Genomic DNA, 27,260 nt, shown 5'->3' with positions numbered 1-27,260 from the left:
GTAGCTTAGCCTTTCTTACAGCTAGGTATGGGCATCTGATTCAGAATAGTAGGATATGACTACTATTAGTATGTCATTAGTATTAGCATTAGTATGACTGAAACTGCTGTGTGCAACTTTTGGGTCAAGTACATCTTCAAGATGAAGCCACTTGTCTGGTACTTATTCTTTCCCCTTCCTTCCTGCTGAACACGGATATGAAGGTTCAGCGAAGGGCCAGGTTCAATGATGTAGGCTATGAAAACATCCTCAGAGATGATAGAAAAATAAAATGAAAGAAACTTGGGTCTTTGAATGAGCTGCTAGCCATGAAGTAGTTTCCTTCTTTCTACTTTGTTGGGTTAACTTTGCTGCATTTTTAAAGCTTCTTTACATGGTAAATGTTTCCAGTAATTTCCTGAAATATAAGTCTTAAAGCTATAATTTTCCTTCTAAGTATTGCTGTAGCCACATCAACACATTTGGAAATCAGAAACTTTAAATCAATTGTTCTTAATTGTTAACAACTGTATTTTGTTAGAGCAGGTAGCTGGTTTGAAAACAATCCTCTGAAATTTTTCTTTCTTTATAGCCCACAATGTGGCCACTTTCCATAAAAGTTTCAAGAGTGCTAGAAAAAGAGTCTGTATTCTGAAGTTGTTGAGGGCTACACTCTGTTTATGTGCACGATATCAAGCATGTTAATTATACAGTTCAAATTGTCTATGTTCTTATTAATTTTTTATAAGCTTATTTACTCAGTTACTGAGAAAAGAGTATTAAAATTTCCCAATACAAAGGACTTGTTTACTTCTCCTTATAAGCCTATCAGTTTTGCTTCATGTATTTTGTGTCTGTGTTACTAAGTCCATTCACATTTAGGACTATTACATCTTCCTGGCAAAGTGTTATTACGTTGAGTCCCTCTTTATGCATAATAATACATTTGCCTTAAAGATGCAATTGTCCAATATATTTAAGATGTTTCTCTTGTAAATAGCGTAGTATTGAATTTGTTTTTCAGCCCAGTTTGATAGTCTTGGTGTTCTAGATGAAGAGTTTAAGTTTTTGAGTTAGTTCAATGTAATCTATCTATATAAAATATAGATCTACTGATCTATACACTGCACTGTTTTTAATGTTTTCAGTATACATGTCTTTTTCTTTTCTTTCTTGTCTCCTTTCAGATTGAATTTCCCCCCTCTAATTCCATCTTTTTCTCTACTAGATTAGAAGTTATGACCTTTTCCTGTCCTTTTAGTAGTCTTCCTAAAAATATTAACATGGATATTTCATATGTTACAGTCTAAAGTTAATTTGTATTTCCATCTTCTTCCAGAACAAAGATCCACACAAGAATACTTTTCCAAACTCCTTTTACCTGCTTCTCCAACTTAAATAGTATTTTTATTATGTATTTTATCTTTATTTTTTTTAAGATTTATTTATTTATTCATGAGAGACACAGATTGAGAAAGAGAGGCAGAGACATAGGCAGAGGGAGAAGCAGGCTCCCCACAGGGAGCCCAATGAAGGACTCCATCCTGGATCCCAGGATCACAACCTGAGCTGAAGGTAGGTGCCCAACTGCAGAGCCACCCAGAAGTCCCAATTTTATCTTTATCTTAAATACTAAGACATTATTATTTTACTTATTATTTCTTTAGATATATACGTACTACTTTCTATGTTCCTTTCTCTCTGCAGTACAGATCTTCTATCTATGCTCACTTATCTTTTGCCTGAAGTATGTCCTTTAGAATTTCCTTCCTTAGGTAGGTAGTAAAATATCTGTTTTTCTGTCTGAAGAAAACTTTCCTTCACTATACTGAAGATAACAAGCTGTCTTATGTCCATGATCATTGCTGTTGAGAAATTAGCTCTTGCTTTTTAATTTTATTATTTATGTTTTTTGGAGCTCACAATGGGGGAGGGCAGATGGAGAGAGAGAACATCTCAAGCAGACTCCCCGCTGAGCACAGAACCCAGGGCTGGGCTCAACTGCACAACCCTGAGAATGTGATCTGAGCAGAAATCAAAAGTCAGATGCTTAACCAACTGACCCACCCATGTGCCTTTTTTTAAAGGTAATGTCTTTTCTCTCTGGCTGCTTTTAAGGTCTCTTTGTGTTGAATGCTTTGAATATTATCATGGTGTGAATACATCTGGATTTATTCTTACTTACCCTCTTTTAGGTATTTTCATTCTTCTTTACTCTATGAATTGATCTCTTTCATTTGTTACAGAAAATTTTCAGCTATTAGCTCTTCAGATAGTGTCTCTGTTTGTCCTTTGATTCTCTCCTAGAATTTGATTAGATTTACTTGATATATATTTTTTTTCTTTCTATTCTTCTATGTCTCCTAGCTCTTTTTTGGGCTGACTTCCATATAATTTTTCAATTCTTTGTTTACCAATGCTATTTTAAGCTATGTCTAATTTGCTATAAAACCTATTGAATTTTTAATGTCAATTATTATATACTTTTCATTGCTAGATTTCCTAAGTTACTTTTAAAATCTTCTTGTTCTATATATGTTTTAATATTTCTTTTCTTGAAACATGTAACATATATAATTAACACTTAATATCTAAATAAAAACTGAAGAATTTGTGAGTCTGATTCTGTTGTCTGTTATTTCCATTAGCTTTTTGTCAAGTATCTGGTGTGTTTGTCTTTTCATTCAGAGCTACTCATTTTCTTCCGAACTTTCTGTGAGCACAGTGAATGAAAGTAGGTTTCTCCTGAAAGGATTTATGTTTACTTGTATCAGTCTTCTGGGGGTACTAAGGATCCAGGATTGTTTCCAACTGAATTCTTGGTTGAGGCCAATGAGACATGATAAAATTGGGCTCTAAACTGATGAGAAGACTTTCTTATTGCTAGAGTCCATAGGAAATGTTCTTGCCCCAAAATAACTGCCATGATTCAAGACAGGCAGTTTTCCTTGTAGTTCTTTGATGGGAGTGAGGTGATTCTGCTTATTTCTAATTCGTCCCGCCACTAAGGATAGGGATGTTTGGGCTCCAAACTATATGGGATACTCTTCTATTAGATACTCCCTACTTTGAGAAAACCTTAGCTTTGTAAGACTTCAAAAAACAATTCTCTAGTTCAGCCAGTTTAGCAAATGTCATTAGGGTTAAAGCCAGACCGAGTGCTCCACTTATTCTCTAAATTCACATTTTTACTTATTCCCTGGTTTGGTTATTTCTTGTTTTGTTTGTTGTGCAAGTTCATAAGATAATATGAGAAAATGTTTTTATATTATATCCAACATTTTTAGTTGTTTTCAGTGGAAGGATTAGTTTGGACTCTTAGTCTGCCATGTTGCCAGAAATTAACCTTTTCAAAAAAAAAAAAAAGAAAGAAATTAACCTTTTCTATAACATTTACAATTTTTTTTTGCCAGACATTGCAAAGTTACATGTTTAGCCTTTGAAAAGACACTACAAGTATGACAATAATCTGCTCTTCAAAAGACTCTAGGTTTGTAGAAAGGGTTTTAGAAACAATTTTTCTCACCAAAACCAAAGTAGATTTCAATAAATACCAATGAAAACTTTGACTGTATCTCTTCAAGGTTTGATCAAATTGAAAAACAGAGCCATGGAAGCCAGAGTACCTGAGCTTGCTGTGTGATCTTGGGTCACTCCCTTAATTGGTGGCCTTTGGCTTTTTATTTATTTATTTATTCATGTGAGAGAGAGAGAGAGAGAGAGAGGCAGAGACACAGGCAGGAGAAGCAGGCTCCACACAGGGAGCTGGACACAGGACTTGATCCCGGGACCCCAGGATCATGCACTGGGCTGAAGGCGGCGCTAAACCACTGAGCCACCCGGGCTGCCCTGGCCTTTGGCTTTTGATGTATATGATGAAGGGGTAAGCCTGGATGCTCCTTTCAGGACCCAAACTCTGTAATGACTGCACAAAACTATTCATTGAAAATAGAGCATAGTCAAGATCAGAGTTTCTTCTATAAAAAGATTTTATTTATTTGACAGAAAGAGAATGTGCACAAGCAGGGGAGTAGCAGGCAGAGGGAGGAGGCAAGCATAGGGAGCCTGATGTGGGACTCAATCCCAGGACCCTGGGATGGTGACCTGAGTGGAAGGCAGATGCTAAACTGACTGAGCCATCCAGGAGCCCAAGATCAGATTTTCTGATGTTCAAGACATTCCTTAAAGCTAGCCTACTTTCATATTTTAAACACAATGCAGCATAATGTTTTAAATAGGCATATTTGTGTGGCCATTAAAAAAAATCAATATAAACTACTTTTGTACTTCAAAATAGAGTCTTAAAGATTCTTAATATTTTGATATCTTTTGACATTCTGAGAGAACTTCTTCATTCTTTTTGTCCTTTCTGGCATTTCAAATTTTTTATTGTACCTATTAATATAATTTAGGGATTATGTGTTTTTTGCATGAAAAATTATGAATACTCAAAAGCTGCATCTATACTGTCTGCCAGGAGTTTATTTTGAAGAATTTAGAAAATATAACCACTCAAAAGTATCAGCATATTGCATTAATTGTTAAAAAAAAAAGATCAACTTAATTCCACACAGATTAAACTGTCCAAAGTAAGTTTTAATGAAACATATTCACAGGTTTACACTCTAAAGTTGTGAAAAGATTATCTTTTTCAAATTTGATTAAGTGCTGCAAGATGTGGAAGAAACTCAGCACTCAAATGAATTATATGTTTGATGTCATTTTTGGCAAAACCTCATAAAATGTCACATAAAAGAAAAACATCTCACTTAAAATAAGGTCTTGACAGCAATCTGGAATAGTTAACAACTCCACTCCCAAATGGGAATGCTGGTTATAATCAAAATTTAATGACGATATTAGCTCTCCCCTTGAGACAATCTAAACATCAAAACAAAACAAAACAAAAAACAACATGTGCATCCACCCACATACCCCTCCCCTCTTACTTTTTAAAGATGACAAATTTGTAATTATTTCAGTTCATGCTCTCAATATTGATTATAATGTTTCCTTGCAGATTTATCACTGGCCACTTGAGAAATGAAGAGGTGACACGCTGCCAGGCAATGTCAATCAGTATTTTTGTTGTTGTTTAGAATTAATTCATGAGAAGTATAAATAATGCTGGTCAGTAATGGAGATGGAGTTCATGGGTGTCAGTGCCCTCACACCTTATAAACCCTAGAGCTGAAAATGGTGGGAACTTTTTACCTTTCAACTACATTTATACAGTCTTTACATCCATCCATTGTCCTCTATATTCCTCTGATATGAGAAAATTAAGAGGAAGAATACATCTAAAATCAGGTTGTCCATTTAAGAGTTATCAATTTCACTTGTAAAGTTTTTTAAAAAGCATATTACAAACAAGACTATGATAAAATAGCATTATGGAAAATAATACATGTGTGTTTCTGGCATGAAGATAAAAAAATTGAAAAATATATCACACAGTTAACAATGCTGGTCTTTGGCAGAAGTATTATGGGGGTGATTATTTTTTCTTTTTTTAAAGATTTTATTTATTTGAGAGAGCATGCATGTGCGCAGGCAAAAGCATAAGCATGAGTGGGGTGAGGGGCAGAGGGAGAAGCAGACTGCAGGGAGCCTGATGCAGGTGTCCATCTGGGGACTCTGGAATCATGACCCGAGTGGAAGGCAGATGCTTAACTGACTGACCTGGTGCCCCTACAATGATCTTTCTTTTTATCCTTTTTATCTACATTTCTGATATTTTTGCAAAGGTTGTATATTACTTTTATAATTGGAAGAAATAATACAACTTTTTAAAAAAGAGACAGTTAAGGCCAGAGATTATTACTAACCTGTATCAATTAAATCTATTTTTACTGCGTTAGTAATGACATCAATATTAGTAACAGGAATACAAAGTGCAGTTCCTAAAAATATAGCTAAAGGCGCTTGTCAAATTTCCTATATTGGAATTGCACCCATTACCAGGCAGAAATAATTCTTATTTTGAAAACTATTTTAAAATAAATAAATAAATAAATAAATAAATAAATAAATAAATAAATAAATAAAACTATTTTAAGACAGTGAAGGGTTGCAAAGACATACCTTTAACACACTGGCTCAGAAAAACAGCAACAGATGAGAGTTAAGTTTCTCATTGTACATAAAGTTAAATATGCCACTAATGTATGATTCTTAAAATAAAGCTCAACAAGATTTGCTCATGATGGCCACTGAGAAAGTCTAAGATGGACTGTCCAAAAACGAACAAAGTACTTCATGGACTCTCAAATTAGAGATGATCATCTCTTAGTCACTTTACCAAAAGATTAAATTCTTGGTCTAAATGTGAGGGTATGCACATCTTTACATTTGTTATATGTCTTTAAAAGTCTCCACTATTTTAAAGTAATATTACTGAAAGACATTGTTAAAAATATAGCATGCTTTCTGGCACACGAAGGTAATGACATGTATTTAATAAAATTTTACTTTAGAGACTGATTACCCTGGCAATAGAGGGAGTCTGTTTTTCTAGGACTTCTAAGAAATGAAATATTCCTTACAACTGAATATCTCAGAAAAGAGAATCTTTATCTTTAATTGATTAAAATGATTAATTTTTTTTTCCCAATTAGAATTGTTGCCCAATCTCTCTCTGCCTTACTAAACAATAATAAGGACCATTAAACTTTTCTTAATTGAAAGAGCATCAATAACTTTAATACTATTTGCTCTCAAAGTATAACGAAGTACCACAAACCAATAATATTGTTACTCTTAGTTCTTGTGTTTTCTTGCTGTCAAGCGGTCAGCTATCACCTCTTGCTGCTGCCAGAATGAATGTCCCTTGCTGTGCCTTTCTCTCTCACTTTTTCAATTTTAATTTTGTTTAAGTCCCATAAAATAGTGGGCTAGCAAGATCCACAGGCCAGGCCCTACCTACCCTGGATTTTCTTTTGTTTGCTTGCTTGCTTACCTATTTATTTTCTAATTCTTGAGGTATATTTCATATACCATAACATTTCCCCTTTTAAAGGGTACTCTCCCTCACTTTTACTATTCTTTAATCTGTTCTGTATTTAGAACCGAATAATCAGTTAGTACCATACACAAAGTAAGAATAAACAGAGGATTACTGATGGCTGGCCTGAGAGGCTTTCTGAGTCAAGTACAAATACACCTTTACTTTTTTATGTAAATAGCATTAAAAGTTAGCATACAGACTAGATTAAGAGTTGACTGTGGGAAAAATAGGCTTGATACTTACAGCCTCCAAGAAAAAAATGATGACTCAAGTATCTGAAGGAAGTTAAGTGCTTTGGAAAAAAAGTACCAGTTTGCTTAGAGAGGGGAATGAATTTTGCATGGTGTTTAGGCACAACACAGAGCTAACGTTCCAAAAGAGCTTCTGTTTCTTATAAAAAGCAAGATTAAGCTAGTTTAACATTATATGATAGATGAAAAGTAGTCATAAACGATATACTTTTACAACCTATCAAGCCTGAGAGGCCTTAGTCTGACTTAATCCAAAGAGAGTCTCACGAAACCTGAAATGGTCCAGTGCAATTTGAGAGGTACACAACACTCTAGGGATGTGTTCATGAAGAGGCTTTAAAATTCTTTCTTGATCTACAAGCTCAGATTGCCCTCCCTCCTCTAATTTCTGGCACTAGTTAGAGAATAGGTATTGTGTGCTTTGAACTTTGAAAAGAGGATCTTTCCAAAACTGATTAGAGAAAATGTCTAAACCTGTACCTCTATGTGACTATGTTCAGTTTGATACTAGTTTTGATAGGAAGAAATTCAAACCTGGAAATGACTTAGAGACATAATTTAATGAAAAGGATTATATAGTTTGCTAAAGATCTTGACAGTCAATACAGGAAACCAACTCTATCTCCAATTAACTATCAATCCTATTCCAAATTGGTATAAAAACCCTATGCACAGGCCTGGATGACTTACAGTGGGACTAAAGAGACTCCCAGGCTGTAAACAGGATTGTCCTGTAATACATCTCTTCTGACATTGCTGGTATGTAAAGTAAAATATTACATTCCTCATTCACCTAAACTGGGGTGTTAGAACGTACAGATTCTGCATTCAACTGAGAATACAATTTAACTGTTTTATTTTTATTTTTAAAAATTATTTATTTATTTATTTATTTATTTATTTATTTATTTATGAGAGAGAGAGAGAGAGAGAGAGAGAGAGAGAGAGAGGTGGAGACACAGGAGGAGGGAGAAGCAGGTTCCATGCTGGGAGCCTGACACGGGACTCGATCCCGGGACTCCAGGATCGTGTCCTGGGCCAAAGGCAGGCGCCAAACCGCTGAGCCACCCAGGGATCCCCTAATTTAACTATTTTAAATTATAGAGTCAAATTTCACACTATCATAAAAATTTCTAGTTATAGACGAAAATAATGGCTTTATTCCTCAATGTTTTCTTTCATTTTCAAAAGTGAAGCTTTTTTTTTTACTTTTTTTGTGAAACCTCTTTTCAGACATTATCTGAAGCCTTTAGACATATTTAGATGGCAAACCAATGGCAAAAATTATGAGGTTATATTTATGTAATGCTTTTCTTATATTCTTTCTATACTTATGTAGAAGTACAACCATATTTGTTATCTGACAATATCCTTGTGATATAAGGAATAGTAGACTTTGAGCTTTCCTGAGAAGACTGAAGAAAAAAATAAATGGTCCTATATACATTTTTACTTCATTAGAGAAGCTTTGTTTTACATTGGTTTGCAAAAGATTAATAGGTTGGCTCAACTGTAAGTGTATGTTTTCTTATGAGGGCAGAGATGTTAAGAGGTTTATGGATTGTGCATTAATATTCTTGGGGGAGCAGCTTTGTTGAGGCATAGCTGGTATATAAAAGAGCTGCACTTGTTTGGACATGTATAGATTGATGGGTTTGGACGTGTGCCTGTACCCATGGCACTATCACCATAATAAGGTAGTACTGAATAGCAGTATATTTAGGATTGTTCAATTGTATGGGGCCCAAAGTATTTATTGATGTAAAAGCAACAAAAGTATTTTATTTTCTGTTATGATGGAACTGAAGGAGTTAATAAAAAGGAAATACTTAACAGTAAAACATTATAAAAATAGGAATAACACATTTTATTTATCTTAAATTTATACAGAGAGAAATAAATGGGTCCTGATTTTAAAGTAACTTGGCTCCGGTGATAGAAGAGATTTAGAAGTACAACTATAGTTAGAATATAAATTCCTGGTTGTCTATACACCTTTGGCTAAGGATCTAGCCGAAGAAACTGGGTAAAGATTATAAAACCAAAGGCATTCTGATCAAAGGAGACTTCCTAAGATGACTGAAGCCCTGATAAAGTATCACATCTATTAGAACACTTGGCTAAATGCTAAATGGGAGGCCTCCATTCACACAAGGCCAAAACTGGGAAGATGAATGCACAAACATAGAATGCAAAGCTTTTTTGTTCTGATGATTTCTTCTCAAGTACTTTCAATCTGAGGATAATACGTTAAATTCTAAAATAGTCTGCAAGTATTAGAATTGACAGATAAATTCATACAATCAGGAAATAATACTAATGGATGTTTTACTTAAGAATGTAGACAGCCTCATACATAAACCCCTTTTAAACAAAGAATATTATTATAGAAATGTAATTTTGAAAGTACCTGAAAGGAATGTTTATTTTGAAATTTTGATTTATGTTGTATTTTACACCTAGCTATATTGATTATATATAATCAGGCAACACAGTATTAAAATTCAAAATTTCCATTAATAGGACTTGGATAGGACAAAATGGAACCAGAAATAGTTATATTTTTCTCCTTACAAATTTAAAATTATTTGTTACATAGAACTGTAAATTTATTAAAGGTCTTCTAATTATCTAATTCACTTCTTAACAAGAACTGTGAGGGGCACACAGGGCATTTTCTACCTGGATTTATAAGAAAATGGAGTCCCACAGGCTTAAATAATGTCACTGCAAAAAGTAAATGAACTTAAAAATCTTAACACTTTCCTGTTTATTTTTTGAGAAGATATAATACTCTAAAGTATTCTTATAATCCTTAGTGTTACATATAACAAGCACTTAATATTACTACAAAGTTACTATTAAAAATATCAAAATTAGTATATTTTTTAGTCTTTCTAAATTAGCAGATGTGGTACACGCATCTAGATGGAAATTCATTTGGAAAATAATATTGTGTCTATATTGCACAATAGTTTACAAACCAAAATACCTCATAAAAACCGCTTTTTAATAAGTCTATTGGCAAATTAAATTTTTAGATATACTATATAATATTCAAAAGACCAAATCATCCAGAGTTGTCCCAAAACTTAGATAATTTAGTCTTGGATTAAAAGAAAATGTTTTATAAAAGCTAGATATGTAGCCATATAACCCAATCAAGAAATCTCTCCTGAATAGGTTCGGCTGATATATGAAGTTATAGAGCCAAAGTCAAGTAACACTTTCAACTTCTTTCCCTGTGATGATCTTATTATGAAAATGCTTATGAGAACCTTTGGATCTGTTCCCAGAGTTTATATAGATCTAACCATGGAATATCTTTCAGCTGAGAAGATAGGCTAACTTCTGACACATATTCAGGGATGCTTAAAATTCTACTTTGTTTCTAAAATGATGTGTAATGAGATGCCTCATGGGGTCATTTTTAATCATGAGGCAAGAAGGAAAACTGGACTTAAAAACTTCATAGGAGGGATCCCTGGGTGGCTCAGCGGTTTAGCGCCTGCCTTCGGCCCAGGGTGTGATCCTGGAGACCCAGGATCGAGTCCCACGTCAGGCTCCCTGCACGGAGCCTGCTTCTCCCTTTGCCTGTGTCTCTGCCTCTCTCTGTGTGTGTCTCTCATGAATAAATAAATAAAATCTTTTTTTAAAAAAAAAACTTCATAGGAACATGTGAATTTCAAATATAATGTAGTATTTACTGAAATTCACAAATATTTCATAATAAACAATTTTCTAACATTAGCCATACTAGTCAATTTAAAAAGGTCAAGTAAACTTAGAGGAAATACAATTCCAGGAAAAAGGTAAATCATAATGCATCACAGATAGGGGCTAAAAGCAAATTTTGTTCAGCATTTTAACAAAAAGGTGATAAAACAATATTGCTCCTAGTAGGACTCTAAAATTATGAAAATCAAAATAAAAAGACTGACTTAGTGCCTAGATCTTGATTTCTAAATACACTGGAAAACCAGAATTCCTTGGAGAAGTGATTGATTCCAAATCTGGAGTGGGGAAAACACAAGATCAACTTGGAGCATCTTATGCTCAAAAGTAAAAATGTGCTCAAAGTTGGGAGCAAGTTAAAAAGACACAGGAGCCAACCTTAAAGAATTACTAATAACCAATTCTGGTACTATTTGAACAACAAAATAAAGTAATGATAGTTTGGGATGATAACACATAGAATAAATATTCATAAGCCAAATTGATATAAATAAGTAAGTAAATAAATAGAGAGATATCTTTCTTACAGAAGAATTTCAAGTAATAAAAGAGGAATCAGGGAAATAAAAAGTCATCATTAGAACATCACTGTAAATAACTGTTGCCTATAGGCAAGATCCACCAATGGATACTAAAGTTGGTGGGAGGAAGCTTGAAAAGAAACAGGATAAACAGTCTCAAAGTATTTTTTTCCCCAAACACTTAAAAATCTCAAAGGGAAAAAAAGTAACTTTAGAGAGTAGTAGCTCAACAGACATTTCTTTAAACACTAGTGATCCAGGTGGTATCAAGAGTAAAAAGACAATAGATAGCTTTATAATGCACTGGAAAGGACATATCATTTCTGTGGCAGTCTTGCCAAAAAAATGCATAACCTTAATCTAATCATGAGAGAACATTAGATAAACTCAAATAAGACAATTTCACAAGGTATCTAACCAGGACTCTTCAAAGTCACAAGGACATGAAAGACAAGGAAAGATTGAGGAACTGTCACAGATCAGAGGAGACTAAGGAAAGACATGATGACTAAATGCAATATGGAATTCTGGATGGAAAAATAGGAGAGAAAAAAGTTGTTAGTGGGAAAATTGGTGAAATTCTAATAAGGTCCATAGTTAGTCAAAACCAATGTTTGGTTTTAATCATTGTACTATGGTTGTATAAGACCTTAACATTAGAGGAATATGGGAACTCTGTAACTTCTCTGTAGGTCTAAAATTATTTCAAAATAAAACAATCAAAAATAAATAAATAAAATGCCCTATTTTTTGTGGAAGCTAATATTAGCTGACATTGAGATTTAAGGAAAATCCAGGTATTTCTGGAAGATACGAGGAAAATTAAATTCAGAGAGGTAATTACTAATATAATTTCTAATTATGGCATAAAAAAAGATTTTAACATGGCTAACTTTCTCATAAATAGACTGAAATAAGCTCTGGAAGAATCTAGAAGTCCTAGAAGAATCTTCTCTTTTGTGTTAAGAAATCATTCTAAGATTCAACCCATTCTTTAAAACCTTTCAGATGCAGATAAACAAACTAAAACAGCACTGTTTATATCTAATATAAGCCTTAACTATAGAACACTATTACAGTGATTATTTCCAATTCTCTCACTCCTCTATTAGATCATAATACAAAAGGCAAGAACCATCCATTTTTTACCAACTTCATACCTCTGGCCCTGCATGGTTCTTGAGACATGGGCATACTAATAATTATTAGCTCAAAGATGAATTAAAAGTTCAAGTAAAAGCTTTTTCTGGTTGAAAGGAATTATTTCCATATATTCAAAATGTTTTTAATTATACGGAACAGTACTCTGAGAAAATTATGTCTAAACTTAAAAATAAAATAACCCTCACTGTACTTCTTTGAAACCTCAGTACTGCCAATATAGCTGGTTTCTGTTCTGGGTTATACTTTACCTACATGACCTAGTCACACATAAGTTTATCCTTTCTTTTAAATTTAGCTTATATTTTGTGGCATTATGATGAGTTAATTTTTTTATAGTTTCATTCAAATCAATGACTTTGAATTTTTCACTAAATACTTGTGTTTACTTTGACACTTTACAGTCAGTCAGTGGGGGATATGGTGCAAATAACCTAAGAACTATGTCCTTTAGATGGTTATGTGGTATTACTTGAGCTACTTAAAAATAAATACTGCCTATGGTCAAATGCTGTACTGCTGATCTGTATCAGAATATGTAATCTTTAAGGCCAGATGTGGCATCCTATTCTTTGATATATCTCCAGTAACTGTTACAACAAGAACCTAGTAGATAAACATACTTCTTGGTATCCAAACAGCATGAGTATATGGAAGACATATGCATAAAGCAGATTTGTTAAGCCAAATTTAGTATATATTATTAAAGCTAACAATAAAATTTCTCATCATGTTCATTGAATATACAATATAATTTATTATTGGGACAAGATAACAGAGGGTTCCAATCTGTGAATTTGGAAATTGAACATTACACTTTCTATAGCTGAAACAGTTTTAAATTAAAGATCATCAGTGAAACAGCTTTTTTAAAAGCCCTCTTAGTTTCATAAAAATAGTAAAATAAAGAACACATTTAACCTGTATTAATAGCAGGATATTATTTTGAATGGTTTCTGATGAGCTTTATTTATTAGTATTTTAGATTTTCAGTGTCTTAACATAAACAAGACTTTAATTTCATATTATTCAAAGCAATGCACAAATGTTTACTGAAGTTATTACAAACATAGTACCTAAATGCTTTTCTTAATGTTTTAAAGGGTATATACAATATAAAAAACGAACACTCCATTCTTGTGAACTCCTAAATATGTTATGGCAGTTAAATTTTGTCTGAAGTCAAATCTCTGTTAGTTTTCACTACACTTTTTAGAATAATACTTATGATCATGTTTGACTGAATTTACTTCTCAGACAAAATCCTAACTAGAAATTTATTTTGTTGGCTGTCAAAAAAAAAAAAAAGTATTAAAAAAAAAAAAAAGCAAAACTCAGGAAGGAATGAAGAGGGAAAGAAAAGGAAGTCAGAAGAGATTGAGGGAAGAAAGATATGTACCAAATGAAAATAAAAACCTGATAAATATCCTTACCTTCACTTTTCCTTTCTGCTTGTTTTGCTGCATTTTCTACTTTTTTTTGTTTTGCTGCTAAGAGTTCCCGCTTTAACTGTCTTGCTTCTTTTCTGAGTTCATCACTATAAGCCAAAAGCAGTTATGTAAGTATATAATACACTGAGAAAGAAAATTGTCTAGCAAAAACAGGATTATTGGTTTTCAGGTACACTAAATATCTAAGAGAAACAAAATTTAATTCATTTTGCTTCTTACATGTGTATTATGATATGGACACACAGATAAAGAATATGGTAAAAGCTGAAATTTTTCATAATAGCAATATGAATTACCTATAAAAAATCCCTTTCAAATACATAAAACAGAAACAGGTAAGTGATAAATGATCCACTTTTCTCCTTCTAATTCACCTGCAAATTTAACATTCTAGTTCCAGTGTAATAAATCTTGGAGATCCTGAATCAAAACAAAATTTTAATAGAAATTCTATTTGCTAAACCCAGACCTATACAAAAAGATGTGGCTTTAAAACTTGATGAATCCCTGAACTGGCACCAGAAGCTACCATTTATTAAGCAATTACATGCTAGGTGCAGTGCTAAAATATTTTAAACTGAATTTTTAAAACTCAACTAGTTTTTAACATACTCAATACCACAATTCCACCCTTTGTGTGAAATCTAGCAGGCTGATGTATTCTGATTATTAATACAATCATATATTAAAGGTAAACTGAGATGTAATACTGACTTTGTTACAAGTCCCTACATGACTGGTTTCTAACGCCAGTTTTAGGGCAGATTCACATTCCTGTGCTCTGTACCCATGACATGAAACCTTAGGGTCATTTGTGGCCTGTCAAAACTTTGCATTTCCTATCTGTGAATGTCAGGCATCCACTCTATTTCAGTAAAAGTTAGAGTGAATAACAGATATTCAAAGAACATTGTAAACTTGAGTAGGTTAACAAGTTTGGAGAAGGTCTAAAAGATACTCAAGCCATCTTTCACAAAAGCTGAAAGATTTTGTGAAATCTTAAGTCTAAATAGCTCCATACTGATTCAACCTTTGTGTTTCTTCTTGATCCCCAAATCTTATACATTTTTTTTTCCTCGTTTAAATCACTGTCTTAAGGGCACCTGAGTGGCTCAGTTGGTTAAGCGTCTGCCTTCAGCTCAGGTCATGAGCCTGGGGTCCTGAGCTCCACATTATGTTCCCTGCTCCGTGGAAAACCTGCTTCTCCCTCCCCCTCTACCCCCTGCTTGTGCTCTCTCTCTCTCTCAAATAAATAAAATCTTAAAAAAAAAAAAAAAAAAGCCATTGTCCTGTATCAGTTACCAAAGTGCATTACTCAGTTCTTTTGACCTCTTATCTACATCCAACACATAAAGCCATGTTTTCTATCTGCTTGGCCTCCAAGATCCTGGATTCTGAAACTTCCTCCTCTGGTCAAAATCTATTTCCTTTTTAACTTTGTCTTTCATTCTTATTGAACCTATGCTCATTCATATTAAAATGAAAGTTAACACTTTCACAGTTCATGATCCATCAGCCCTATTCTTACCCACCAAGCTCTCTATCCATTTTAGATATGGTTGGCTGTTTCACTGATATCTTTACCAGTACCGTTAATCTTCTTGTTTGCTCTTATGAACATGCCATAATCACCTAGAAGAACTTGTTTACAACATGCTCTGAGACAAGGCTCCAGAGAGTATGATTTTGTTAGATGTGAGATATTGCCTGGGAATTTGCCCTTGTAACAAGTTCCCCAGGTGATTCTAATGTGCGTGTAAGTTTGGGATCTAGTACATAAAAACCGCCCGATAACAATGATCTTCTCTTCCTTACAACTCCAAGTACGCCTGCTTCACTGATCCTTTCATTCAGCCAAACAACATACTCAAATTTCCCTGGATTCTGCTCCAATCAAGTGATGATATCTTCACCACGGGATTCCTTGCCTGAACGAACAGTTTATGTATAGAGTTTACTTTCTCACCCTCAAACCTCTTAATCTCTTGCAATCTATCCTCCTTATACTCTACTGAGACTGCTTCTGAATCAACTAAGTTCAATGGCCTTTTCTCAGTCTTCCTTTTCCTCTTCAGCTTTTTTGTCATTCAATATTAACTCTTCCTTCCTTCTTGAAATTCTATTCTAATCAGACTATGTACCCCTTTAGAGTTGTGATTCTCCAATTCTTATTCTCTTAATTACTCCTTCATTCTCGACCTATCATTCTTGGCATTTTTCTCATTTCTATACCCTGTACACTGGCATTTTTATCTAACCTCATAACATCAAATGTCATTTTTATAGAAGTTATTTCCAAATCTAGATGTTTTGCCCTGATTTTTTGGTCCTGCATTTAAAAAAAAAAAAAGATTTTATTTATGTATTTGAGGGAGAGAGAACAAGCAAGGGGAGGGGCAGAGGGAAGGGAAAAGCAGGCTCCCCACTGAGCTCAACATGGGGCTCGATCCCAGCACCTTAGGACCATAACCCAAGCTGAAGGCAGGCGCTTAACTGACTGAGCCATCCAGGTGCCCCTGGGCCTGCTTTCTGTTATAAATCTTCATGTACATTAGTGCTGCCCAAAAGAAATATAAGGTAAGACATACATGCAATTTTAAGTTTCCTAGCAACAACATTTAAAAAAATGGTAAAAGAAAACAAGTTAATTTTAAAAATTTATCTTACTTCAATAATTTAGTATGTCCAAAATGTCATTATTTCAACATGCAACCAATATCAAAATATAATACAATATTTTATATTCTTTTTTGTACTGAATGTTCTAAATCTGGTATGTATTTTACACTTACAGAACATCTCAGGTTAAAATAGCCACATTTCAAGGGCCCAGATCTAGATGGATAGTGGAGGCTAGACACTGCATAATTACAAACTTCCTGTCTTCAAACTTGAAGACATCTCCTCCCTGCCCAAATCTGTTCCTTTCCCCCAAGTCCCTATTCGATTGTGGAACCATTTTCCTCCTAATGACCAGACTTTAAACTTCCTCTGGGATTGTTTACCTACCCTTTCACTAAATCACTGTCGAAGTATGTCATTTTCCGATCTGTCTTATATAGAACTACTCCTTTTGATTCTCAACATCCATGCCTAATTTAGGCTCTCATTGTGTATTCCTCAGATAAATGTAATTACTTCCTATTTCTTGAAGTTATACGAGCACAGGGAATAGCAACCACGTCTTTGCTCTATCCACTAAATACCATTATCTTTTTATTATACTATTTGAAAGAATTTTAATTTGGAAAGTAATTCAGACATTTAGATGATGTTTTCTGAATACTAAGGTCTTTGAGGGGAAGATTATTTTGAAATTGAATAGGAAATGCTGCATGATGGCTGAACAAACTAGTTATGAGAGTCATTTGAAGTATGCAAAGAATGAGAGGCAGTGACAGTATAAGCTGACAGAGGCAGTAAAGTGCAATTATCAAAAGATTAGTTTTGAATTCAGAAAGTCCTAATTTAAAAGCTAACTCTCTTACTTATTATCTGAGTGACCTAAGAATAATTACTTAACTTCTCCAAGACTCAGTTTCTTCAAATATAAAATGGAGGTAAGATATTTAAAATATTGGGCACCCAATACATGTTCAAAAGATGGTAGCTTCTATTCTTTAGATCATGTTGAAAATAGCACTACAGTTAAGGGTTGTTTGTGATGTAGACATATTTCTTTATTATGTTAGTTACTATAAATAAATGTTACTTCTACTATATGTGAAGATCAACTCTGTTCACAATTTTTATAAAGGGCAATGCACACATAATGCCAGCTTCTAAAGATCTATCCTTAAATAGCCGAAGTCTTGGATGCACTATTGAAGGAGCCATAATAACATACAAACTGAATAAGGATGAATAAAAACTCAAAAAAGACAAAGTGAGACAGAAAAGGGAAGGTCTATAAGATGATTCAAAATTGCTTCATTATGTTGAATTTTTCAAATGATTGAGAATTTACAACAGTGTTAAAATCTTTCAGGCTACTGAAACAACACTATCTGTTGGTACTTGTGGAATACATAACTCCTGGAATGAAGTGCAAGCTTTTAAACTAGTTCTTAGGTCACAGTCTAATTTTAGGGTTTCCAATCTTATATTCTCTGGAATATAATCTTCAACATTGCCCAAGTTAATAATGGAACTGTAAACATGATACATACAGACTCCGGATTCTTTATGTGGTTTCTCACTTAGTTTGCTAATTACTCACTGAATGAACAGTACATTTAGACTTGAATACCTGATTTTTAAGCTGAATGTTTTTTATACAGAAGACACTATGAATAAGTAACTACACAGGAAAGTTTTTATAACTATAAAGTGTGTATTTTCATCAGACTGTTCATATCACTTTATAGAAGTAGTTAAAAGCTTGCAATGTTTTAAATTGTGCAGCTTTTCAACTTGAGGTTGAAGATTTAAAATAGCAACAACACTTACCTTGCATAATTTTCAGTTTTTATTTTTCCTTAGATGCTTTTTAAAAAAATATTTTATTTATTTATTTTAGAAAGAGTGAGAGTGAGCATGAGTGGGGGGAGGGGCAACAGGAGAGGGAAAGAGAATCCCAAACAGACTCCCTAAAAGAGCGTGGAACCTGATGTGGAAATCGATCTCACAACCCTGAGATCATGACCTGATCTGAAAAACAAGAGTTAGATGCTTAAACAACTGGGCTACCCAGGCGCCCTCCCAGATGCTTTTCTTCTTTTCTTTATTCCAGGAATGTGCCTTAGGAAAATTCTGAGTTATATCTGTTCTTTTTTCTTATACCATGAGAAATATCTTAATATTAGGGTGATGAACTCCAACACTGGCCTTTTCTAACATTCACCTCCAAAAAAAAAAAAAAGAAAAAGAAAAAAAGAAGAAGGACCTTATGTTTGACAGGCTTTTGAAAAGAACTTTATGAAAATGAAGTGGACATTGGACAATAAATGAATTTGCTTAGAGATGTTATTAAGCAAGCTGACAGCTAAACATATGTCCATTACAGATCATTGTTTCTTGGACCATAGATACAGTATTTGCAGTTAGCTTATGCCTGCTATTTCCTAACATCTGATAAGAATTCATAACACATGGAAATGATTGCAAAGCAAACAGTACACCCTTCATGGTTTTCAGTCTGCTGCCTTAAAACAAAGATACCGAATCTGTTTGTAATGAAACAATGGCTTGGCTGTTGATGAAATAATAAAATAGCATAATAATAGCCTATCAGATCCATTAAAACTACAGATGTATGGCATGATTTTTAGCCTTATAGTATCATCAGCAGACGCGGGGAATGGAGGTTTAGCATGGATCAGAAGGTATCATAATATGTTGTAGTATACACATGAATTGTGAAAATATATACATATATTCAGGAAATAGCTAACCTATTATATTAAATCAGGGAAACCGACGTATGTTTACCTAGTACCAGCAGTCTGGCCTTAGACAACTAGGTTAAAGCAATTTGAGTCTCAGTTTCTGCAACTCAAAATGTGAAAAATAGTAAGGCTGTAAGAAACGAATACAATTCCATAGAAATTGCTTAGCATAGTTAACATGATGCTTGGCCCAGAATATGTACTCAACATTGGTTTGCTTCTATTATCACTATTTTTCTCATCCCCACCACAAACACCATTTCTGTTTTTACTATTTACAGAATCAATTACTGATGAACTGAGACATTAGGCTAACTAGAGATTAAAATGGCAAATTCTTTTATTTTTCTCATGAATGCATAGATTTCAAAAGCTTACTGATAAGTTTTTGGGTTTGATGCACTGCTTGGATTAAGTACCATATGCTATGAAAATGAAAAATGCAACAGTTCAAAAAATCTAAAAATTACAAAATTCCCATATCCTAATTCTGGTTACTAAACACTTGGAACTGAACTGCTTTTCTTTTTTTCATTATAATCTAGTTGAGAAGGTGAAGAATTAACTAGTCAAGAAAAGTACACATATTTACAATTTCTGTGAGGAAGGCTAACATAGAACCTACCTTACTTTTAGTCTACGTGATCTTAGAAGGCATCTATCAAAAGATGAAGGGTGTACTCTGAGAGATATAATGCTCTACATGTCTTTCACAATCTGTTACACCAATATGTAGGAATAGAAGACTGCCATTTGGAAAGAAGGAGTCTAAATGCACCTGCATATAGCCTTCAGACTTAAAATCTTACTCATTTCATATGAAAGATCACATTTATTTCTAAATAAAAAGTTTAGACATCTGATGTAGATTGCCATTAATCTTGTAAGGTCTCCTTCACATCTTAGAAAGTTTTATTCTTTTCCAAAAAGCCTAAACAGTGAATCCTGCACAAAATCATGAAATGTCCATAACAGTAGGTGGTATTGCTATTCTGTCTAAAACCAAGTAAGAAGTTCAGAATGAAGCATGTTATTTTACAGCAAGATCTTGGCTTAGCTAATATTTCACAGAAGTGGAGTAAATTTGTTGTGGCAGAAATTCGGTCTTTAGCCATATGTCTATTCCACAATCCAACTTTACAAATGATATTAACTCAATATGAAAAACATGAGATTTCCATTTCCAGTAAGGCAACATACAAGGAAACCTGAAAATTTTCTTGCAATCAAACACTCAGAAGAGCTGAATAGATTTAAATAGCTGAATACATTTATAAAAATGTAATACATTCATAACTTAGCTCTTTAAATACATAGCTTAGTTTGCTAAAAACCAAGGGGTTGAAAAATAAGAAGACTGACAACCAGAGCAAGAAGCACGGCAACTATTATTGGGGTACTCTGAGTTAAGTGGTCTTAGTAACCCAGGATTGTAGGTTTTTTTTTTTTTATTTTTTTTTTATTTTTTTTTTTTAGGATTGTAGGTTTTAACATGTGGCTTTAGTCATGAGGATCGAAGTATACTCCTACACATAAATTTAACGATTCTCCACTCATTGGAAAGCTCAGAATAAACATGTCTACTAAAAAAAACACAGGAAGACTATAAAAAAGGTTGTCTCTTTCAGGTCCATGCAGGTAAGCAGACTCTCAAGCTAATATTCTCAGGATATCTAAGGAGGATTTTTAATCAAGGGTGCCCGGGTGGCTCAGTAGGTTGAGTCTGACTTCAGCTCAGGTCATGATCCAAGGGTCCTGGGATTGAGCCTCACATCAGGCTCCCCGCTCAGTGGGGAGTCTGCTTCTCCTTCTCCCTCTGCCTCTTCCCCCGCTCAATGCTCTTTCTCAAATAAATAAATAAAATCTTAAAACAACAATAACAACAAAACCCAGTAGTGAGCTATTATACTGTAATGTGCCTGTTGGAACAAAAGGCAAATTCTCTCTGAAGGAAGAAATTTTCAGTCAGATTTCAAAGGACTCGGAAGAGTTCTTTAAAAAACAAACAAACAAAACCTCCCAATAAAAAGATTTCCCAATATACAAGGAAATAAGGCATTGTGAGAATCAAAGGAACAACAAATAATAATAGAACTCGACCCTCAAAACTTTAGACTGTAAAAATAAAACAAGTATATTTATCACATGGAGAGAATAAAAAATTGAATACAAAATCTACATCAATGACTGGAAGAAGAATCAGAACAACCTTCAAAAGCGATAAAGAAAATAGTTAAACTCAATGAACTAGTGAATAGATGAAAAAAAGAGACTGAGTGAATCAGATATATCTGAAAACACACATAACATAGGATGCAAAACAGAGAAAAAAAATCAACAACTGTAGGAAGTTAAAAGAAAGGAAGACAGAGTGAGAAAGTCCATTATAAGTGGAACAGCAGAAAGAAAAAACAAACTGAAATTGAGACAATGCCTGAGAATTTTTCCAAAACTGATGAAAAATATTAGTCTTTAGATTCAGGAAGCTCAATGAATTCAAGCAAGATAAATAAAAAGAAAATCCAAATGTAGACATATCATCGTCAAAATGCAGAACACCACAAATTGGTGTTTATCCTTTATCCAGGATAAAGGCACCTGGGTGATTCAATGAGGTTAAGCATTCTACTCTTGCCTTCAGCTCAGGTCATGATCTCGTGGGTCCTGGAAAAATCAGTCCTATGTTGGGTTGGCTCATTGCTTAGTGGGGAGTCTGCTGGAAGATTCTCTTTCTCTGTCCCTCTCCCCATGTGCCTGTGCGCGTGCTCTCTCTCTCCCCCAAATAAATAAATAAATAAATAAATAAATAAATAAATAAATAAATAATTGTAAAAACCAGCATAAGCAAGGATAAATCACTTAAAATTAAATTCACCTTTTTCTTTGATAGAGCAAGTAGCTGGACATATTGTAAAACTAGTCATGGACTTATTCAATATAAAATGATGTCTTTCATTATTGTCATTAAAAGCAAAGGACAAATAATGGCTTAATGCTTAAACAAAAACGATTATGGATTAGTCCTAACTAAACTATTTCAAGAATGCAAAATAACAGGTCAAAGTTAAGCTTGGGATATATTTCTACTAATATACTATAAAATAGGTGCTTACCCACTTTCTGGCTTATCATGCTGCCTTGAGTATAAAGCAGAAGACAAACCAATACAGGTGTAGGATAAATGGGTGGGCCAGGAGGTAGAAGGAGTACTAGCAGCAGTAATATACAAGACCGATTGGCATTTAGCTAACAGCACAATCTGAGTCAACACCACGATGTGACTGCCCAAAAAAGTATGTATGATCATAGGTCTCATTAAAAGTACAGTATTCCCAATATGCATGTTACATCTTTTGTAATTGTTCCACAGTCCTTGGATATTCTGTTCTATTTTGTTCAGTCTTTGTTCTCCTAGGTTTTTGGTCTTCAAAGAATCTATTGATATATATCCTCTCGCTCAGAGATTCTTTCCTCTGTGTCTAGGCTACTAGTAAGCCCAATGAAAGGCATTCTTCACTTCTCTTACAGTGTTTTTGATGTGGTCTACTTTAACCAGTAGAGCTCTTAGCATATTAATGATGGTTGTTTCAAATTCGCAATCTGATAATTCCAACATCCTTGCCATATCTGGTGCTGATGCTTGCTCCATCTTTTCAAATTGTGTCTTTTGCCTTTTGGTATGCCCTGTAATTTTTTTCCTGGTAGCCATTCATGATATATTAGGTAAAAGGAATTGTTATAAGTAGGCCTTTAGTAATGTGGTGGTGAGGTGTGGGAGGGGATGCCCAATAGTACCATGATTAGATATTAGTCTTTTAGTCATCCCATACCTCTGGACTATGACTTCACAAGTGTTTCTCAGACTTGTTTTTTTGTCCCCCATTAGGTGGGGGCAAGATGGCTACAGTGGACTAGAATTTATGTTTTCCTTCTCCCACATGGAAGGCTAGAGGAACTGGAATTAGGTGTTTCATTTCTCCCATAAGGAGGGATAGAGCTAGAGGGAGTTGGCTATTTCCCTTCCCCCAGGTAAGTTAGGCTCTGATAATTGCCCAGCAGGTTAGGCTCTCTAGTTAACTAGTTTTCTCCAAAGACAAGCAGGAAGAACACCATATTCCATTATATTTTAAAATGGTTCCTTTTACCCTTTTCTGGAGGAATCACTAGGGGATTTTTCTGTTATATGTACTATAAGAACTTAGTTGAACTCTCAGAGGTATAGCTCACAATATTGTGGGGAGGCCTCTGTATAACTGTGTCCCCCTGGAGTCTTTAGCTCTCACATTTGTCCACACAGAGCCTCCAGCAATTCAATTATAGTTCAGGCTTCTCATCCCAGCACTGTTTCCATAGCAGTTTCTCCTTGTGCTAAGGCGAGCTGCATGCAATTCCCTGTGGTCACCTGTCTGTCTCTCCAATACTGAAGGCAGAAGTTTACCCTGTCCTGTTTCCTCATCTCTGGTAGTGACTCAAGAAGAGGAAAAAAAGCAAGATTAAAACATTTTATTTTAAAAATAATTTATTTTTATTTTACTTGAATTTAACATAATACTAAATGGAAGACTAAAAAAAAAAAAAATTCTAAATTTATATAAATGCTTGTGTCCAGAGATTTCCTAAGAAAGTCTTCCATTTTATGAAAAAAATGTCATTAAGAAATTGGATTTTATTTTAAATGACATGATTCAATTTTAGGCTGTACTGATTAACTTCCTGACTTAAACGTTGAGGAAATTAAAATACTTAACTTTTTTTTCACTTTTTCCTTCCTCCATTTTCCAATTTGGGTTATATTATTGTTTTTATGTTGTCAATGTTCATAGCATGTATATATAGAATTTTCAGTTACATGGTCTTAGTTTCATATTAAAATGGATTTATTGTTCACCACCATCACTTTTTCCCCTAGTCCTCAGTTTAAGAAATGTTTGGAATAATGTTCACTTGCTGTTAATAATAGTTATTTCTGGATGTAGGTGTATTGTTTCGGGTTTCCTATTTTCTTCTTGCTCTGATACACAGTCTTAATTTTTTATGAGTAGGCATCATTTTTTTTTTTTTGTAGGCATCATTTTTACAAAAAAAAAAACTAAAGACATTTAGAAAAAAGTTTAATGAGCTACATTTATTACAGTATCAAACATTGTGAGTCAATATGTAGTAAAGGATAAATAAACATAGGCATAAACTAAGGGAAAAATGGTTTCAGAATACTAATCCTAGGAATCTGAGAGATGTATGGAGGCTAGAGAAGAGGAGAACTTTTATGGGAAGACGTTTCGAACATAACATAAAGAATAAAAACCACTAAGAAAACTGCAACAGATAAAATAATGGATACTGAAAAATGATGAGTTAATTTTTGTAAAGGTCCTACTTAGCACAAATAAGCATTATGTAAATTATTTATTAAAGATTTCCCTTTGCCCACAGTATTCTTGCTAAGTTTGTTTTACATACATCACAATGACTTCAATGTTATGTAAAAGTATGAAAATGTGAACAAATGATTTTAAATAGAGTACATGATATGAATTAAATGAGGGAAGAAAGTGAGGTAGAAGTTTTTCTGGCATTCAACTAGACTTTCATCAGCATGGATTAGAATTACACAAATTGGGTGCTATAGGATCATTTATACAGTGTTTCTTTCATAAATGGAGTTGCATGTGGGTGGGCCTTTTAAATCACTGAAACTTCCCATTTTAAATTTAGGGACCGTTGGCCCTGCCTTCTTATCTAATGCATGGAGAGACACTGGGGTCCCTCCTTCACCTGTAAGCCCCTTTCATGTGGCTCCTGGACCATTTGTGATGAGGACAAAAAGTACATCATAAGCTTCTATTCCACTGGAGAATGAGTCACACTGCTGCAGGTCTATAAAATCAAATCTAATCTGAGTGTAGCCTTTCTGATAGTAACTAAAAGATGGTGGTCTGATTATGATGGTGATAATGATATCATATCTTATTTTTCTAATTTTAATTTCAGACTCTTCTCACTGGGTGAGTGGGAGTTGCCAAGTTCCCCAAGAAGTACTTTGCTTGCTTTTTCAAGACAGATGAGCCATTAGATAAATGGTGCTCTTACTTACCTGACTTTGAAGATTACTCTTCCTATTTGCCTAGTCTAATGAGCAAGCTTAGACTCTTTTGGTACAGATGCCTTTCCAGATCAAGTTTACTGCAAGGTTACTTTTGACCTTGGGACACTGATTTGTCTTGCCTTCAAGTCAGTCTCCAACTAGAATCAGGGTAACGTTTTAAAGCTCACATTTGATCTTATGGATTCTTTGCTACAGCATCCTTTGATGCTTAAAGCCCATACTTATTAACTTTACTACACGGTTCTTCATGGTCTTAGCTATGCTTTATTCTCTAGCTCTATCTCTGATGCCTCACCCCTTGCATGCATTCATTCCACACATTCTCAAATCCCATTAGTTCTTAGAATGTATCATAATCTTTGACACCTACTCCTTGTGGCCTATACCGTAACTCCTCTCTTCCACCTCCTTTCCACTCAAATCTCAGTTTCCATGCCGCTTTCTCTGCAGAGACTTCTGAATTCCAATACTGGTACACAAATACACAATACACTCCCTATATTTATCCTGTCACACTTACAATACCATATTTTAACTGCCTGTTACTTCTTTGTAATATCCATTAGTCTAATAAAACCAAGTCATTTTACTTTTGTAACCCAAAAAACTAGCACAGAATCTGACACATAAGCAATATTCATCACTCAGTAAATATGTCAAATAGTACACTAACTAAAAAAATAATTCATTTCTCTTAAGCATGGGCAAAATGTATCAATACTAAGTGTGTGAACACTTTAACTCAGCAATTCTAGGCATGTATTGTAAGGTGCCAAAAGTATTCAAGCACCTGGACAGATGCAAAATGTGCTGCTGTTCATTATAACACTGTTAATAATGGGAAATGTCTATTTAAAATAATTATGCTACATAACACAGATTATATAATAAAGACAAAGTATTATTTGATTTATATAGAATTATGTGTTTGGAATGTGTGTATGCCTACACACAAAAACAAAAATAGGAGCACTTGGCTGGCTCAGTCAGAAGAGCCATGCGACTCTTGATCTTGGGGTCATGAATTCAAGCCCCACATTGGGTGGAGTAACTTCAATCAATCAATCAATAAACTTAAAAAACAAAAAAGGAGGGGCGCCTGGGTGGCTCAGTCAGTTAAGCACCTGCCTTTGGCTCAGGTCATGATCTCTGAGTCCTGGGACAGACCCCCACATAGGGCTCCCTGCTCTGTGGGGAGCCTGCTTCACCCTCTCCCTATTTTGCTCCCCCTGCTTGTATGCTCTCATTCTCTCTTTCAAATAAATAAATAAATAAAATCTTTAAAACACACACACACACAGAAAAGACTTATCAAAATGAAAACAATGATTAGCTCTGTAGAGTGCAACGCCATGTGATGATTTTATAAACAATTCATATTATAAAGATTAACCTATTTCTGTTCAGAAAAAGAAAGGTTTCCCTTTTTTAGGGGGACTATTTTAAATGGTTTCCTTGGAATATCCATAATAGATATTATGGCCCATTGTTCCTTCTGTACTCTTTTTCAAAATTAAAAAAAAAGTTAAACTAAGAAGTTAATCAATTAAAAATATTCTAACACCCAGGACACTTAATGCATGATCTTTACTGATTTTTGATTTTCACAGTGGTCTCACCGAATACTCTTAAAATCTTATTTTAGTAACGTATATTAAGTCAA

The 27,260-nt window shown here is 34.1% G+C and overlaps 1 protein-coding gene across 2 annotated transcripts in view; it reads right to left on the bottom strand.

The window, feature by feature from the left end:
• The window catches only part of CWC27 (CWC27 spliceosome associated cyclophilin), a 189,121-nt gene that overhangs the window by 84,416 nt on the left and 77,445 nt on the right, over nt 1-27,260 (bottom strand). For both annotated transcript variants that reach the window (XM_026019333.2, XM_072750028.1), the window contains exon 11: nt 14,087-14,190. In XM_026019333.2, the coding sequence (XP_025875118.1) occupies nt 14,087-14,190 (104 nt within the window). The remainder of the gene's footprint in view (nt 1-14,086; nt 14,191-27,260) is intronic.

Source organism: Vulpes vulpes, chromosome 2 (assembly GCF_048418805.1).
Source record: "Vulpes vulpes isolate BD-2025 chromosome 2, VulVul3, whole genome shotgun sequence".
NCBI lineage: Eukaryota > Metazoa > Chordata > Mammalia > Carnivora > Canidae > Vulpes > Vulpes vulpes.
This window is presented reverse-complemented; position numbering and strand designations above follow the sequence as displayed.